The following is a 17379-nucleotide window of genomic DNA, read 5'->3' as shown; positions in this document are numbered from 1 at the left end:
TTTATATGTCACATAAAGGAAGCTCTTTATATGTCACACAAAGGAAGCTCTTTATATGTCACATAAAGGAAGCTCTTTATATGTCACACAAAGGAAGCTCTTTATATGTCACACAAAGGAAGCTCTTTATATGTCACATAAAGGAAGCTCTTTATATGTCACACAAAAGAAGCTCTTTATATGTCACATAAAGGAAGCTCTTTATATGTCACACAAAGGAAGCTCTTTATAGATCACACAAAGGAAGCTCTTTATATGTCACACAAAGGAAGCTCTTTATATGTCACTTAAAGGAAGCTCTTTATATGTCACATAAAGGAAGCTCTTTATAGATCACATAAAGGAAGCTCTTTATAGATCACATAAAGGAAGCTCTTTATATGTCACATAAAGGAAGCTCTTTATATGTCACACAAAGGAAGCTCTTTATATGTCACATAAAGGAAGCTCTTTATATGTCACACAAAGGAAGCTCTTTATATGTCACACAAAGGAAGCTCTTTATATAACCGCAGGGCTCTCCAGAGGGTGGTGCGGTCAGACCAGTACATCACCGGGGGCACACCGCCTGCCCTCCAGGACATCTACAGCACCTGGCTACCACCCGGTACTCTACCCTGAACCTGTTACTACCCGGCTACCACCTGGTACTCTACCCTGAACCTGTTACTAGCCGGCTACCACCCGGTACTCTACCCTGAACCTGTTACTAGCCGGCTACCACCCGGTACTCTACCCTGAACCTGTTACTAGCCGGCTACCACCCGGTACTCTACCCTGAACCTGTTACTAGCTGGCTACCAACCGGTACTCTACCCTGAACCTGTTACTAGCCGGCTACCACCCGGTACTCTACCCTGAACCTGTTACTAGCTGGCTACCACCCGGTACTCTACCCTGAACCTGTTACTAGCCGGCTACCACCCGGTACTCTACCCTGAACCTGTTACTAGCTGGCTACCACCCAGTACTCTACCCTGAACCTGTCACTAGCCGGCTACCATCCGGTACTCTACCCTGAACCTGTTACTAGCCGGCTACCACCCGGTACTCTACCCTGAACCTGTTACTAGCCGGCTACCACCCGGTACTCTACCCTGAACCTGTTACTAGCTGGCTACCACCCGGTACTCTACCCTGAACCTGTTACTACCCGGCTACCACCCGGTTCTCTACCCTGAACCTGTGTACTAGCCGGCTACCACCCGGTACTCTACCCTGAACCTTAGTTACTGTTACTAGCTGGCTACCACCCGGTACTCTACCTTGAACCTTAGTCACTGTTACTACCCGGCTACCACCCGGTACTCTACCCTGAACCTGTTACTAGCCGGCTACCACCCGGTACTCTACCCTGAACCTGTTACTAGCTGGCTACCACCCGGTACTCTACCCTGAACCTTAGTCACTGTTACTACCCGGCTACCACCCGGTACTCTACCCTGAACCTGTTACTAGCCGGCTACCACCCGGTACTCTACCCTGAACCTTAGTCACTGTTACTAGCCGGCTACCACCCGGTACTCTACCCTGAACCTGTTACTACCCGGCTACCACCCGGTACTCTACCCTGAACCTGTTACTAGCTGGCTACCACCCGATACTCTACCCTGAACCTTAGTCACTGTTACTAGCCGGCTACCACCCGGTACTCTACCCTGAACCTGTTTCTAGCCGGCTACCACCCGGTACTCTACCCTGAACCTGTTACTAGCCGGCTACCACCCGGTACTCTACCCTGAACCTTAGTCACTGTTACTAGCCGGCTACCACCCGGTACTCTACCCTGAACCTGTTACTAGCCGGCTACCACCCGGTACTCTACCCTGAACCTGTTACTAGCCGGCTACCACCCGGTACTCTACCCTGAACCTGTTACTACCCAGCTACCACCCGGTACTCTACCCTGAACCTGTTACTAGCCGGCTACCACCTGGTACTCTACCTTGAACCTGTTACTAGCCGGCTACCACCCGGTACTCTACCCTGAACCTGTTACTAGCTGGCTACCACCCGGTACTCTACCCTGAACCTTAGTCACTGTTACTACCCGGCTACCACCCGGTACTCTACCCTGAACCTGTTACTAGCCGGCTACCACCCGGTACTCTACCCTGGACCTGTTACTAGCTGGCTACCACCCGGTACTCTACCCTGAACCTGTTACTAGCCGGCTACCACCCGGTACTCTACCCTGAACCTGTTACTAGCCGGCTACCACCCGGTACTCTACCCTGAACCTGTTACTAGCTGGCTACCACCCGGTACTCTACCCTGAACCTACTGTTACTACCCGGTTACCACCCGGTACTCTACCCTGAACCTGTTACTAGCCGGCTACCACCCGGTACTCTACCCTGAACCTGTTACTAGCCGGCTACCACCCGGTACTCTACCCTGAACCTGTCACTACCCGGCTACCACCCGGTACTCTACCCTGAACCTGTTACTAGCCGGCTACCACCTGGTACTCTACCCTGAACCTGTTACTAGCCGGCTACCACCCGGTACTCTACCCTGAACCTGTTACTAGCTGGCTACCACCCGGTACTCTACCCTGAACCTTAGTCACTGTTACTACCCGGCTACCACCCGGTACTCTACCCTGAACCTGTTACTAGCCGGCTACCACCCGGTACTCTACCCTGAACCTGTTACTAGCCGGCTACCACCCGGTACTCTACCCTGAACCTGTTACTAGCCGGCTACCACCCGGTACTCTACCCTGAACCTGTTACTAGCCGGCTACCACCCGGTACTCTACCCTGAACCTGTTACTAGCCGGCTACCACCCGGTACTCTACCCTGAACCTGTTACTACCCGGCTACCACCCGGTACTCTACCCTGAACCTTAGAAAAACCTTAGAGTCCATTGCTGCTCATCTTTATCGAGGCTGTCAGTCATGACCCCGCGGTGTATAGAGACGTTAAACACTGGACCGTTTCTTTTATACTGTTTTTCAAACTGTGGATGAATATATCGGATTATTCACACAGCTCACTGTAATATTGTTTGGCTGACCTGTGTCATGACGATGGCCTGTGCGTAAGGTTTATGACCCCCCCCCATAAATACCTTTCTCCCTTCCCTCTCTCTCTCTCTCTCTCTGACCCTACTGAAGGACTGTTGAATAGCCTTTGTTAAATATAGAGAGTCTGGGAACATCAAACAAGTGGGGGGAAAGGAACCATATTTCGGTAATAGAACCAGTTGGAAATATGCGTCGGTACTTAATGAATATGATGTCAGTTCGGTTGTCATCTGAGACATTATGACTGATGACAGGATGACATAAACTGTATCTGGGAAAGTCGACACATTCTAGTTATCAGATTCACATGGAATTGTTGAGCAATTTAAAATGTTTAAATATGAAACTATTTGTGATAAGATGAAATGTAATTTTAGCTTCCAAATGAGAGAATTGGGTTTTCATAAGTTTAGAGCCCTGCTCAATCAGTGGCCCGCCCCTGTGAAGAGACAGGGGTTATAAACTATGAAACACACGCTTCTCCCCTCGCCACTATATAAGCCCTTGACGAAAATGTAACCTCGTATTCCGGGTACGTGAGGTCTGCAGCTTCTGCGTTAAAAAGGACTAACATGTCAAGTACAGAACTAAGCCAACCTCGGCGTGAGCTTTGGTTGCGAATTGTATGAACTTTGAACTCTTATTCACTACAGAAGTGATACTTCCTAGCCGTTGAGTTAGCAGCGGCCGCTGTAAACGTGGGAAAGGAAAGGACGGACGACGTATCCAGTCTAACAGACAGACGAAGATACCACCACGTATCCAATTTACCACCAGAGACATTCTTCCGAGGAGAGGAAGATCTCTGTTGGCCAACACGGCCAGCATCTACGACCAACCTACCGAAGCGCAGCTCAGAGTAAATATTTATAGCATTTTCCTTTTCCAAATGGGCGGTTATTTAGAATGCATAAGATACTACATTTACGATAGCTTAGCTCCTCCCTTTGGTCCTCAGTCTTCCCGCTCTTTCATTCAAGCCCAACCCCCTCTCTTTGTGTAACAAGCCATCATACAGGATCCGTCCACCAGGGACGTTTTCTGTATGACATAATTTGTATTCTGTGTATATGTAATTCTGTGTGATTAGTTAGGTATTTGGTAAATAAATAATTCAACCCAATTTTGTATTGCTGATTCAACTTGTTAGCCAGGGTTCGTGAAGATAACCAAGAATTTACAACTTTCAGATGAGATTGTAATAAGATGACGATTAATATTGACTGCTATTGATGTAAAATATTACCAGGTCTTTCAGAGTTTATTTGGAAGATAACAGCTCTATAAACATTCTTTCGTGGTGCCCCGACTTTCTAGTTAATTACATTTACATGATTAGCTCAATCAGGTAATATTAGTTACAGAGAAATTATTTTATAGAATAGCATGTCATATCACTTAATCTGGCATAGCCAAAGACAAGACACCTGTTTGGAGTTAGTAACATAAACATGTTTCTACCCTTTTAGGAGTTAGTAACATAAACATGTTTCTAGGAGTTAGTAACATAAACATCTTTCTACCCTTTTAGGAGTTAGTAACATAAACATGTTTCTAGGAGTTAGTAACATAAACATGTTTCTACCCTTTTAGGAGTTAGTAACATAAACATGTTTCTAGGAGTTAGTAACATAAACATGTTTCTAGGAGTTAGTAACATAAACATCTTTCTACCCTTTTAGGAGTTAGTAACATAAACATGTTTCTAGGAGTTAGTAACATAAACATGTTTCTAGGAGTTAGTAACATAAACATCTTTCTACCCTTTTAGGAGTTAGTAACATAAACATGTTTCTAGGAGTTAGTAACATAAACATGTTTCTACCCTTTTAGGAGTTAGTAACATAAACATGTTTCTAGGAGTTAGTAACATAAACATGTTTCTAGGAGTTAGTAACATAAACATGTTTCTAGGAGTTAGTAACATAAACATGTTTCTAGGAGTTAGTAACATAAACATGTTTCTAGGAGTTAGTAACATAAACATGTATCTACTCTGTTAGGAGTTAGTAACATAAACACGTTTCTACTCTGTTAGGAGTTAGTAACATAAACATGTTTCTAGGAGTTAGTAATATAAACATGTTTCTAGGAGTTAGTAATATAAACATGTTTCTAGGAGTTAGTAACATAAACATGTTTCTAGGAGTTAGTAACATAAACATGTTTCTACCCTGTTAGGAGTTAGTAACATAAACATGTTTCTACCCTGTTTCTAGGAGTTAGTAACATAAACATGTTTCTACCCTATTTCTAGGAGTTAGTAACATAAACATGTTTCTACCCTGTTTCTAGGAGTTAGTAACATAAACATGTTTCTACCCTGTTTCTAGGAGTTAGTAACATAAACATGTTTCTAGGAGTTAGTAACATAAACATGTTTCTAGGAGTTAGTAACATAAACATGTTTCTACCCTGTTTCTAGGAGTTAGTAACATAAACATGTTTCTAGGAGTTAGTAACATAAACATGTTTCTACCCTGTTAGGAGTTAGTAACATAAACATGTTTCTAGGAGTTAGTAACATAAACATGTTTCTAGGAGTTAGTAACATAAACATGTTTCTACCCTGTTAGGAGTTAGTAACATAAACATGTTTCTAGGAGTTAGTAACATAAACATGTTTCTAGGAGTTAGTAACATAAACATGTTTCTAGGAGTTAATAACATAAACATGTTTCTAGGAGTTAGTAACATAAACATGTTTCTAGGAGTTAGTAACATAAACATGTTGCTACCCTGTTAGGAGTTAGTAACATAAACATGTTTCTAGGAGTTAGTAACATAAACATGTTTCTAGGAGTTAGTAACATAAACATGTTTCTAGGAGTTAATAACATAAACATGTTTCTAGGAGTTAGTAACATAAACATGTTTTCTACCCTTTTAGGAGTTAGTAACATAAACATGTTTCTAGGAGTTAGTAACATAAACATGTTTCTAGGAGTTAGTAACATAAACATGTTTCTAGGAGTTAGTAACATAAACATGTTTCTAGGAGTTAGTAACATAAACATGTTTCTACCCTGTTTCTAGGAGTTAGTAACATAAACATGTTTCTAGGAGTTAGTAACATAAACATGTTTCTACCCTGTTAGGAGTTAGTAACATAAACATGTTTCTAGGAGTTAGTAACATAAACATGTTTCTAGGAGTTAGTAACATAAACATGTTTCTACCCTGTTAGGAGTTAGTAACATAAACATGTTTCTAGGAGTTAGTAACATAAACATGTTTCTAGGAGTTAGTAACACAAACATGTTTCTAGGAGTTAATAACATAAACATGTTTCTACCCTGTTAGGAGTTAGTAACATAAACATGTTTCTAGGAGTTAGTAATATAAACATGTTTCTAGGAGTTAGTAACACAAACATGTTTCTAGGAGTTAGTAACATAAACATGTTTCTAGGAGTTAGTAACATAAACATGTTTCTACCCTGTTAGGAGTTAGTAACACAAACATGTTTCTAGGAGTTAGTAACATAAACATGTTTCTAGGAGTTAGTAACATAAACATGTTTCTACCCTGTTAGGAGTTAGTAACATAAACATGTTTCTAGGAGTTAGTAACATAAACATGTTTCTAGGAGTTAGTAACACAAGCATTCGGAGGCACCGTTATAACATCTGCTAAACTGTTTAGGCAACCAATATACATGGACATACTGCTGTGACCCTAAATGCTGTTGTTGATGCTGAATATATTCCTAATTAAGCCAAACAGAGAGACCGTGATGAAGAAATACCTTCCAGACCTGGACTGAGACTGAAGGCGTAGAGTAGACTGGAGTGGTGAAACAGTTTACTGTTATTTACCCCCCCTCTCTGTCTGTCTCCCTCTTCCTCTTTCTGTCTCTCTCTTTCTCTCTCTGTCTGACTCTCCCTCTTCCTCTCTCTCTCTGACTCTCCCTCTTCCTCTCTCTCTCTGTCTCCCTCTTCCTCTCTCTGTCTCTCTATTTCTCTCTCTGTCTCTCTCTTTCTCTCTCTGTCTGACTCTCCCTCTTCCTCTCTCTCTCTGACTCTCCCTCTTCCTCTCTCTCTCTGTCTCCCTCTTCCTCTCTCTGTCTCTCTATTTCTCTCTCTGTCTCTCTATTTCTCTCTCTCTCTGAATCTCCCTCTATCTCTCTCTCTCTCTCTCTCTCTCTGTCTCTCTCTCTGACTCTCCCTCTCTCTCTGACTCTCCCTCTTCCTCTTTCTGTCTCTCTCTTCCTCTCTCTCTCTGAATCTCCCTCTCTCTCTCTGACTCTCCCTCTTCCTCTCTCTCTCTCTCTCCCTCTCTGTCTTTCTGACTCTCTGTCTCTCTCTCTCTCTCTGACTCTTCCTCTCTCTCTCTCTCTCTCTCTCTCTCTCTCTCTCTCTATTTCTCTCTCTGTCTTTCTGACTCTCTCTTTCGCTGTCTCTGTCTCTTTGTCTGTCTGTCTGTCTGTCTCTCTCTCTCTTTCTCACAATTTCTCTTCTTAAAAGCATATTTTAAACCTACCCCTAACCTACCCCTAACCTTAACCACACTGCTTACCTTAATGCATAACCCAAAACCTCAGATGAAGTCCAAAAAGCACATTTTTTTGTTTTGTAGCCAAATGTTGTCTTTGTGGCTGTGGAATGTGACTTGGTGGCTGTGTTATTTAGTGGAACCACTTCTTCCTTCACTGAAGACGGCGACGTGACCAGCGCAGGCCGCGTTATGACTCCGTGACGCCCCCTGGTGTTCAGTACAGAGAAACGCCGTCAGCTGCAGAACAGGATGACGTAGCAAACAACAGGAAACGCCCACTTCGGTTACCGCACGTGTCAATAATGTTTGGTAACAAAGTGTCCCCCCATGCGAGGCGCGCGGAAGTCAATTAACGGGAATCGTTCACCGGTGAGCAGAGTTAACACTTTCAAGTTTCGCAGCTGAAATTTGACGCAGGTAACACATTTTTTTTTTACAATACCGTCATCCCCGGATAATTGTGTTTCTGTCGACAGGGAAATGGTTTGATTGAAGCTGTTTGTTTTGTATTTAGGGGAGGCATAACGATATCAATAAGGACCGACGTTTTTTTCCCCCCTTGTTCTCTTTCAACTAGAACCGAAACGTTTCTTGTCTGTGTTTGAGGAGCGTGTGGTAAAGATGGAGTGGAGAGAACAGACCAGTGTGACCTGTGAAGATGCCTTCACCGAGGCTCAACGCTGGATGGAGGTAAGTCTGAGCGGATTCATTTATAACCACGTCCAAAACATCTCGTTTCATCCAATGATTGGGTTGATGTACCGAACTAAATCTATCCAGGTAAATGGGTGTTTTTGATGGACTACAGCAGCCTACAGAACTCAACGTCAAAGGCGTCTCACACTTTTTAATAAGAGGAAAAGTTTAATTGTTTCCGCTAGTCCAAACTTAGTCTTATTCATTACTTAATTATATTTTGGGTAATTATTCCACGTGATACATTTTAACAGACAAGAGGCTCATTCATTAAATCTACTGGTTTATACAACCTAATGACATGTAAAATGTGATTATATAATCCTGTAATGCAAATAATTGGTGACGATGGCTTCCACTGTCAAACTTGAGTGTGAATGTGTTCATATACTTTTATAGCACACAGATAAATACGCCTATAAAAGCACAGATTACGTCACCGTTTTGCAAATAAGGCTCTTCAGAGTTATCTGTGCTCTTGGAGTGGATGACGTCTCTTGGTTTCATGCACGTCTTTGTGCTTTTTCAGATGTGCTGTTTTGCAATTGAATCATCACTTAATATATTAACTTTACACTGCTCATATGATGCCCTCATAAAGTCTTCCTCATTGGACAGTGGTGAGCTGGCAGGCTGCATTCCATCCTGTTCCCTCTGAGGTAGAGGGGAGGTGCACGAGATGAAGGGTAGGGGACTGGGGAGAGGGGTAGGGGACTGGGGAGAGGGGTAGGGGACTGGGGAGAGGGGTAGGGGACTGGGGGTAGGGGACTGGGGAGGGGTAGGGGACTGGGAGAGGGGTAGGGGACTGGGAGAGGGGTGAATGCTAGGGGACAGGGAGAGCTGAAGGGGTGAAGGGTAGGGGACAGGGAGGGGTGACGGGTAGGGGACAGGGAGGGGTGACGGGTAGGGGACAGGGAGGGGTGAAGGGTAGGGGACCGGGAGGGGTGAAGGGTAGGGGACTGGGAGAGATGAAGGGAACAGTGAATGAATGAACAAAGCACTCCCTCCAGGGTGATGGGCAACAGTGCCCCAAAGGCTTGAGCCCAGCATGATGTGACCCAGCACCATTCAGACAGAGAACAGTGCAACAGAGAGAGAGAGAGAGGGGGGGGGGGGGGAAATGCAACAATGTCAGAATTTACTGAGTTCATTTAAGTTAATCGGTCAATTAAAATAAATTCATTAGGCTTTAATCTATGGATTTCACATGACCGGGCAGGGGCACAGCCATGGGTGGACCTGGGAGGGCATAGGCCCACCCACTTGGGGGCCAGGTCCAGCCAATCAGAATGAGTCTTTACCCACAAAATGGCTTTATTACAGACAGAGATACTTTTCAGCACCTGCATGTCGCCTGCGGTTGTGAGGCCGGTTGGATTTACTGCCAAATTCTCTAAAACGACATTGGAAGCGGCTTATGGTAGAGAAATGAACATTCACATCTCTACCAGTAGCTGTGGTGGGCATTCAGCATGCCAATTGCATGCCCCCTCAACCTCGGACATCTGTGGCATTGTGTTGTGACAAAACTGCACATTTTAGAGTGGCCTTGTATTGTCCCCCCAGCACAAGGTGCACCTGTGTAATGATCATGCTGTTTAATCATCTTCTTGATATTATGCCACACTTGTCAGGTGGATGTGGGACCAACAACATTGCATGTTGTGTTTTTTATCTAGGTTGAAGTCTACATGAAACTATATTACCTACAGAGTGTCTGTGGACATCTCATTACTGTAACATTTATTCAACTTTATTTAAAAACACTTTGATTACCCATGATGCATCATCTAGAGGAGTATTTAATTTTTTTTATTTATTTTTATCTTAACTGACTTGGCTAGTTATATTAAGTTAAATAAATAACACTTTCTAATTTACAATGAAGGTCTGCCAGGGAACAGATGAGTAGATGTTTTCAGAATGGGCTTCTGTTTTCTAACACCCCCCCCCCCTTTTACCCCGCTTGGCTTTCTCATTACCCCGCTTGGCTTTCTCATTACCCCGCTTGGCTTTCTCATTACCCTGCTTGGCTTTCTCATTACCCCGCTTGGCTTTCTCATTACCCCCCCCTTTTACCCCGCTTGGCTTTCTCATTACCCCCCCTTTTACCCCGCTTGGCTTTCTCATTACCCCCCCCTTTTACCCCGCTTGGCTTTCTCATTACCCCCCCCTTTTACCCCGCTTGGCTTTCTCATTACCCCCCCCTTTTACCCCGCTTGGCTTTCTCATTACCCCCCCTTTTACCCCGCTTGGCTTTCTCATTACCCCCCCTTTTACCCCGCTTGGCTTTCTCATTACCCCCCTTTTACCCCGCTTGGCTTTCTCATTACCCCCCCCTTTTACCCCGCTTGGCTTTCTCATTACCCCCCCCTTTTACCCCGCTTGGCTTTCTCATTACCCCCCCCCTTTTACCCCGCTTGGCTTTCTCATTACCCCCCCCTTTTACCCCGCTTGGCTTTCTCATTACCCCCCCCTTTTACCCCGCTTGGCTTTCTCATTACCCCCCCCTTTTACCCCGCTTGGCTTTCTCATTACCCCCCCCTTTTACCCCGCTTGGCTTTCTCATTACCCCCCCCTTTTACCCCGCTTGGCTTTCTCATTACCCCCCCCTTTTACCCCGCTTGGCTTTCTCATTACCCCCCCCTTTTACCCCGCTTGGCTTTCTCATTACCCCCCCTTTTACCCCGCTTGGCTTTCTCATTACCCCCCCTTTTACCCCGCTTGGCTTTCTCATTACCCCCCCTTTTACCCCGCTTGGCTTTCTCATTACACACCCCCCCTTTTACCCCGCTTGGCTTTCTCATTACACACCCTCCCCCCCTTTTACCCCGCTTGGCTTTCTCATTACACACCCTCCCCCCCTTTTACCCCGCTTGGCTTTCTCATTACACACCCTCCCCCCTTTTACCCCGCTTGGCTTTCTCATTACACACCCTCCCCCCCTTTTACCCCGCTTGGCTTTCTCATTACACACCCTCCCCCCCTTTTACCCCGCTTGGCTTTCTCATTACACACCCTCCCCCCCTTTTACCCCGCTTGGCTTTCTCATTACACACCCTCCCCCCCTTTTACCCCGCTTGGCTTTCTCATTACACACCCTCCCCCCCTTTTACCCCGCTTGGCTTTCTCATTACACACCCTCCCCCCCTTTTACCCCGCTTGGCTTTCTCATTACACACCCTCCCCCCCTTTTACCCCGCTTGGCTTTCTCATTACACACCCTCCCCCCCCTTTTACCCCGCTTGGCTTTCTCATTACACACCCTCCCCCCCCTTTTACCCCGCTTGGCTTTCTCATTACACACCCTCCCCCCCCTTTTACCCCGCTTGGCTTTCTCATTACACACCCTCCCCCCCCTTTTACCCCGCTTGGCTTTCTCATTACACACCCTCCCCCCCCTTTTACCCCGCTTGGCTTTCTCATTACACACCCTCCCCCCCCTTTTACCCCGCTTGGCTTTCTCATTACACACCCTCCCCCCCCTTTTACCCCGCTTGGCTTTCTCATTACACACCCTCCCCCCCTTTTACCCCGCTTGGCTTTCTCATTACACACCCTCCCCCCCTTTTACCCCGCTTGGCTTTCTCATTACACACCCTCCCCCCCTTTTACCCCGCTTGGCTTTCTCATTACACACCCTCCCCCCCTTTTACCCCGCTTGGCTTTCTCATTACACACCCTCCCCCCCTTTTACCCCGCTTGGCTTTCTCATTACACACCCTCCCCCCCTTTTACCCCGCTTGGCTTTCTCATTACACACCCTCCCCCCCTTTTACCCCGCTTGGCTTTCTCATTACACACCCTCCCCCCCTTTTACCCCGCTTGGCTTTCTCATTACACACCCTCCCCCCCTTTTACCCCGCTTGGCTTTCTCATTACACACCCTCCCCCCCTTTTACCCCGCTTGGCTTTCTCATTACACACCCTCCCCCCCTTTTACCCCGCTTGGCTTTCTCATTACACACCCTCCCCCCCTTTTACCCCGCTTGGCTTTCTCATTACACACCCTCCCCCCCTTTTACCCCGCTTGGCTTTCTCATTACACACCCTCCCCCCCCTTTTACCCCGCTTGGCTTTCTCATTACACACCCTCCCCCCCCTTTTACCCCGCTTGGCTTTCTCATTACACACCCTCCCCCCCTTTTACCCGCTTGGCTTTCTCATTACACACCCTCCCCCCCTTTTACCCCGCTTGGCTTTCTCATTACACACCCTCCCCCCCTTTTACCCCGCTTGGCTTTCTCATTACACACCCTCCCCCCCTTTTACCCCGCTTGGCTTTCTCATTACACACCCTCCCCCCCTTTTACCCCGCTTGGCTTTCTCATTACACACCCTCCCCCCCTTTTACCCCGCTTGGCTTTCTCATTACACACCCTCCCCCCCTTTTACCCCGCTTGGCTTTCTCATTACACACCCTCCCCCCCTTTTACCCCGCTTGGCTTTCTCATTACACACCCTCCCCCCCTTTTACCCCGCTTGGCTTTCTCATTACACACCCTCCCCCCCTTTTACCCCGCTTGGCTTTCTCATTACACACCCTCCCCCCCTTTTACCCCGCTTGGCTTTCTCATTACACACCCTCCCCCCCTTTTACCCCGCTTGGCTTTCTCATTACACACCCTCCCCCCCTTTTACCCCGGCTTTCTCATTACACACCCTCCCCCCCTTTTACCCCGCTTGGCTTTCTCATTACACACCCTCCCCCCCTTTTACCCCGCTTGGCTTTCTCATTACACACCCTCCCCCCCTTTTACCCCGCTTGGCTTTCTCATTACACACCCTCCCCCCCTTTTACCCCGCTTGGCTTTCTCATTACACACCCTCCCCCCCTTTTACCCCGCTTGGCTTTCTCATTACACACCCTCCCCCCCTTTTACCCCGCTTGGCTTTCTCATTACACACCCTCCCCCCCTTTTACCCCGCTTGGCTTTCTCATTACACACCCTCCCCCCCTTTTACCCCGCTTGGCTTTCTCATTACACACCCTCCCCCCCTTTTACCCCGCTTGGCTCAGACCTTTTCATAAGGAGAGCAATGTTTTAAAAACATATTAAACATTGATTTGTTTATTACTTTTTGGACTGTAACAGTAATGACAATTTAGTAAAGAATTGTGGTAAAATACAAAATATCTGATTTAAAAAAAACATAATTATGCACTAGGTAAATACAGATTATAATCTCAGTGATCCAAGAGGACATTTTAGTGTGAAATTACACTTGCATGTTTGCTTGTTTTATCTAAATTGTGACACTGGTATTGTGTTCTTTCCTCTTCCTGTAATATAGGAAGTGACAAATAAATCATTCGGGAGTAACAACTTCCGCTCCGCTCTGGAGAATGGAGTCCTGCTCTGCCAGTGAGTATTATGGGAACTGTAGTGTGTATATATATCTGGAGAATGGAGTCCTGCTCTGCCAGTGAGTATTATGGGAACTGTAGTGTTTATATCTGGAGAATGGAGTCTTGCTCTGCTAGTGAGTATTATGGGAACTGTAGTGTGTATATATATCTGGAGAATGGAGTCCTGCTCTGCCAGTGAGTATTGTGGGAACTGTAGTGTGTGTATATATCTGGAGAATGGAGCTCTGCCAGTGAGTATTATGGGTACTGTAGTGTGTATATATCTGGAGAATGGAGCTCTGCCAGTGAGTATTATGGGTACTGTAGTGTATATATATCTGGAGAATGGAGTCCTGCTCTGCTAGTGAGTATTATGGGAACTGTAGTGTTTATATCTGGAGAATGGAGTCCTGCTCTGCCAGTGAGTATTATGGGAACTGTAGTGTGTATATATATCTGGAGAATGGAGTCCTGCTCTGCCAGTGAGTATAATGGGAACTGTAGTGTGTATATATCTGGAGAATGGAGTCCTGCTCTGCCAGTGAGTATAATGGGAACTGTAGTGTGTATATATATCTGGAGAATGGAGTCCTGCTCTGCCAGTGAGTATTATGGGAACTGTAGTGTTTATATCTGGAGAATGGAGTCCTGCTCTGCCAGTGAGTATAATGGGAACTGTAGTGTGTATATATCTGGAGAATGGAGTCCTGCTCTGCCAGTGAGTATAATGGGAACTGTAGTGTGTATATATATATCTGGAGAATAGAGTCCATAGGATGTGGTTCTATGAACCCCCCCTTTACGACGGTCACGCTCTCTTAACTCATCTGTTCGTCTCTCTCTCTCTGTCTTCTTTCTCAGTCTAATCAACCAGCTGAAACCAGGTGTTATTAAGAGAATGAACATACTGTCTACTCCAATGGCCGGACTGGTGAGTTCACTGTGAAGCCATTCTACATTTCATATTGAGACTGCAGGGAGATGTCTCGCCTGCCAGTGTGACACTAGTTCAACTTCCTGGTGTCTTTCTCTGCGGTTTCCTGCTTTTAGTGTGGCAGATCTGAAACTGTTTAAGGGTTTAGTAATGTGATGAACATGACAAACTGAGTTGGGGTAGTTCAACACATTGGTTCAGCGGCTAGTCAAACTGTCAAGGATCCACTTGTTCGAAAAGGATCCTGGGAAGCTGTTTGGAGACTCCTCCCACCATGTCATATGATCGTCTTTAGGCCGAAGACTTCTCTGATTGTTCTGTATGGTACCTCTATTGCTCCTCCCCCTCTGCTCCCCCCCCCTCTGCTCCCCCCCCCTCTGCTCCCCCCCCCCTCTGCTCCTCCCCCTCTCTGCTCCTCCCTCTCTCTGCTCCCCCCTCTCTCTGCTCCCCCCTCTCTCTGCTCCCCCCTCTCTCTGCTCCCCCCTCTCTTTGCTCCCCCCCCTCTCTTTGCTCCCCCCTCTCTCTGCCGCTCCCCCCCCCCCCCAGGACAATGTGAATGTGTTCCTGAGAGCGTGTGGTACATTGGGTCTACACGAGGCTCAGCTGTTTCACCCTGGAGACCTGCAAGACCTGTCCACACGCGCTACACTCAGGTAAAAGGGATTTTATTTGATATTTATTTATTTATTTGTAGAACAAATCAAATGGAAGTGAAGGATTAATAGGGTTTTCACCCCTGGTGCTGCTGGACTTATAGTGATGTTAGACAGTACCCGTTGGAGGGGCTGTTCGCTGGGCGGCGGCGCCCGTTGGAGGGGCTGTTCGCTGGGCGGCGGCGCCCGTTGGTGTTTTGACGGTGTTTCACCATGTATTTCTTGGCCAGTGTCTCACTGGTTGGAATGCTAGTGTATACTGACTGTGTGTGTGTAGGGTTATACAGCTAGTTGTGTTATCACTGATTGCATGGTGTCGATTAGTGGGGTTGTCTGATGGCACCACGGGAAGGAGCTGATTTGACTAGGCAGCTAAACCACATGGCTGGATGAGTCAACAACAGTACGGTGTTTCACATGAGTCATATCAGAGTGGCTATTTAAACAGAATATTATTTTATAGACTTGTCCATAATAGATCACCTCTTGTTAGTGAGAAGCCATGGGTAAACATTAGCCTGTGTGTGTCGTCTTTGGTTGGACTAAGAAATCTCACTTTCTCCTCAGGTGTGTAGAGGGCAAAAGGAGGCTGAAAAACGTAAGTGGAAATGTACTTTAATTGTTTGTGTTCACTAGAAAGGGTAGTGGGCTAAAGCTTTGAACTGTCATAATTCCCATCGCAAATATTCTTACTGTGTAACAGCCCTGCTGCGACCGTCCTCTAGTCTACGCGGTAACAGGAAGCGGCCCTGCTGCGACTGTCCTCTAGTCTACGCGGTAACAGGAAGCGGCCCTGCTGCGACTGTCCTCTAGTCTACGCGGTGACAGGAAGCGGCCCTGCTGCGACTGTCCTCTAGTCTACGCGGTGACAGGAAGCGGCCCTGCTGCGACTGTCCTCTAGTCTACGCGGTGACAGGAAGCGGCCCTGCTGCGACTGTCCTCTAGTCTACGCGGTGACAGGAAGCGGCCCTGCTGCGACTGTCCTCTAGTCTACGCGGTGACAGGAAGCGGCCCTGCTGCGACTGTCCTCTAGTCTACGCGGTGACAGGAAGCGGCCCTGCTGCGACTGTCCTCTAGTCTACGCGGTGACAGGAAGCGGCCCTGCTGCGACTGTCCTCTAGTCTACGCGGTGACAGGAAGCGGCCCTGCCGCGACTGTCCTCTAGTCTACGCGGTGACAGGAAGCGGCCCTGCCGCGACTGTCCTCTAGTCTACGCGGTGACAGGAAGCGGCCCTGCCGCGACTGTCCTCTAGTCTACGCGGTGACAGGAAGCGGCCCTGCCGCGACTGTCCTCTAGTCTACGCGGTGACAGGAAGCGGCCCTGCCGCGACTGTCCTCTAGTCTACGCGGTGACAGGAAGCGGCCCCGCCGCGACCGTCCTCTACTTAATAATGACGGATAAAGTTCCCGCCCAATGCAGTGATCTCTCCTCCAGGTTTTAATCACCATCTACTGGCTGGGTCGGAAGGCTCTGGCGGACCCGTTATACTCTGGCCCTCAACTCAACCTCAAATCATTCGAGGGACTACTGGGTATCGCTCTGTCCAAGGTAACGCGCTCCCTCACCTTAACCCTCAGCTCAACCTCGAGGCCTTCTGGGGACCACTAGGCTTATCTCTGTCTATGGTACTGTTCCTCTCTGTCCTCCAGACCTGAACCCACTGGGTTTATCTCTGTCTATGGTACTGTTCCTCTATGTTCTCCAGACCTGAACCCACTGGGTTTATCCCCGTCTATGGTACTGCTCCTCTGTCCTCCAGACCTGAACCCACTGGGTTTATCCCTGTCTATAGTACTGCTCCTCTGTCTGAACCCACTGGGTTTATCCCTGTCTATGGTACTGTTCCTCTGTCTAAACCCAGTGGGTTTATCCCTGTCTATGGTACTGTTCCTCTGTCCTCCAGACCTGAACCCACTGGGTTTATCCCTGTCTATGGTACTGTTCCTCTGTCTAAACCCACTGGGTTTATCCCCGTCTATGCTACTGCTCCTCTGTCCTCCAGACCTGAACCCACTGGGTTTATCTCCGTCTATGGTACTGCTCCTCTGTCCTCCAGACCTGAACCCACTGGGTTTATCCCTGTCTATGGTACTGCTCCTCTGTCTGAACCCACTGGGTTTATCCCTGTCTATGGTACTGTTCCTGTCTGTTCTCCAGACCTGGGACTAATACATGTGCCTTGCCTGATGTACTTTGCCCTGTACAACAAAACCAA

The 17379-nt window shown here is 47.2% G+C and overlaps 1 protein-coding gene across 9 annotated transcripts in view; it reads left to right on the top strand.

Annotated features, from left to right (window-relative positions):
* Window positions 1-7854: 7854 nt before the first annotated feature.
* LOC106575016 (LIM domain only protein 7) overlaps window positions 7855-17379 on the top strand; it is a 46453-nt gene continuing 36928 nt past the window's right edge. For 8 of the 9 annotated variants that reach the window (XM_082963764.1, XM_082963760.1, XM_082963767.1 and 5 more), the window contains exons 1-7: window positions 7855-7947; window positions 8108-8220; window positions 13522-13592; window positions 14438-14507; window positions 15057-15163; window positions 15731-15761; window positions 16599-16712. In XM_082963764.1, the coding sequence (XP_082819890.1) occupies window positions 8152-8220; window positions 13522-13592; window positions 14438-14507; window positions 15057-15163; window positions 15731-15761; window positions 16599-16712 (462 nt within the window). In that variant the 5' untranslated portion in view covers window positions 7855-7947; window positions 8108-8151. The remainder of the gene's footprint in view (window positions 7948-8107; window positions 8221-13521; window positions 13593-14437; window positions 14508-15056; window positions 15164-15730; window positions 15762-16598; window positions 16713-17379) is intronic. The other variant, XM_082963766.1, reaches the window with a different exon arrangement.

Source organism: Salmo salar, chromosome 17 (assembly GCF_965601325.2).
Source record: "Salmo salar chromosome 17, fSalSal1, whole genome shotgun sequence".
Taxonomy (NCBI): domain Eukaryota; kingdom Metazoa; phylum Chordata; class Actinopteri; order Salmoniformes; family Salmonidae; genus Salmo; species Salmo salar.
Note: the sequence above shows the minus strand (reverse complement) of the source record. Positions and strands in the feature narration are given on the sequence as shown.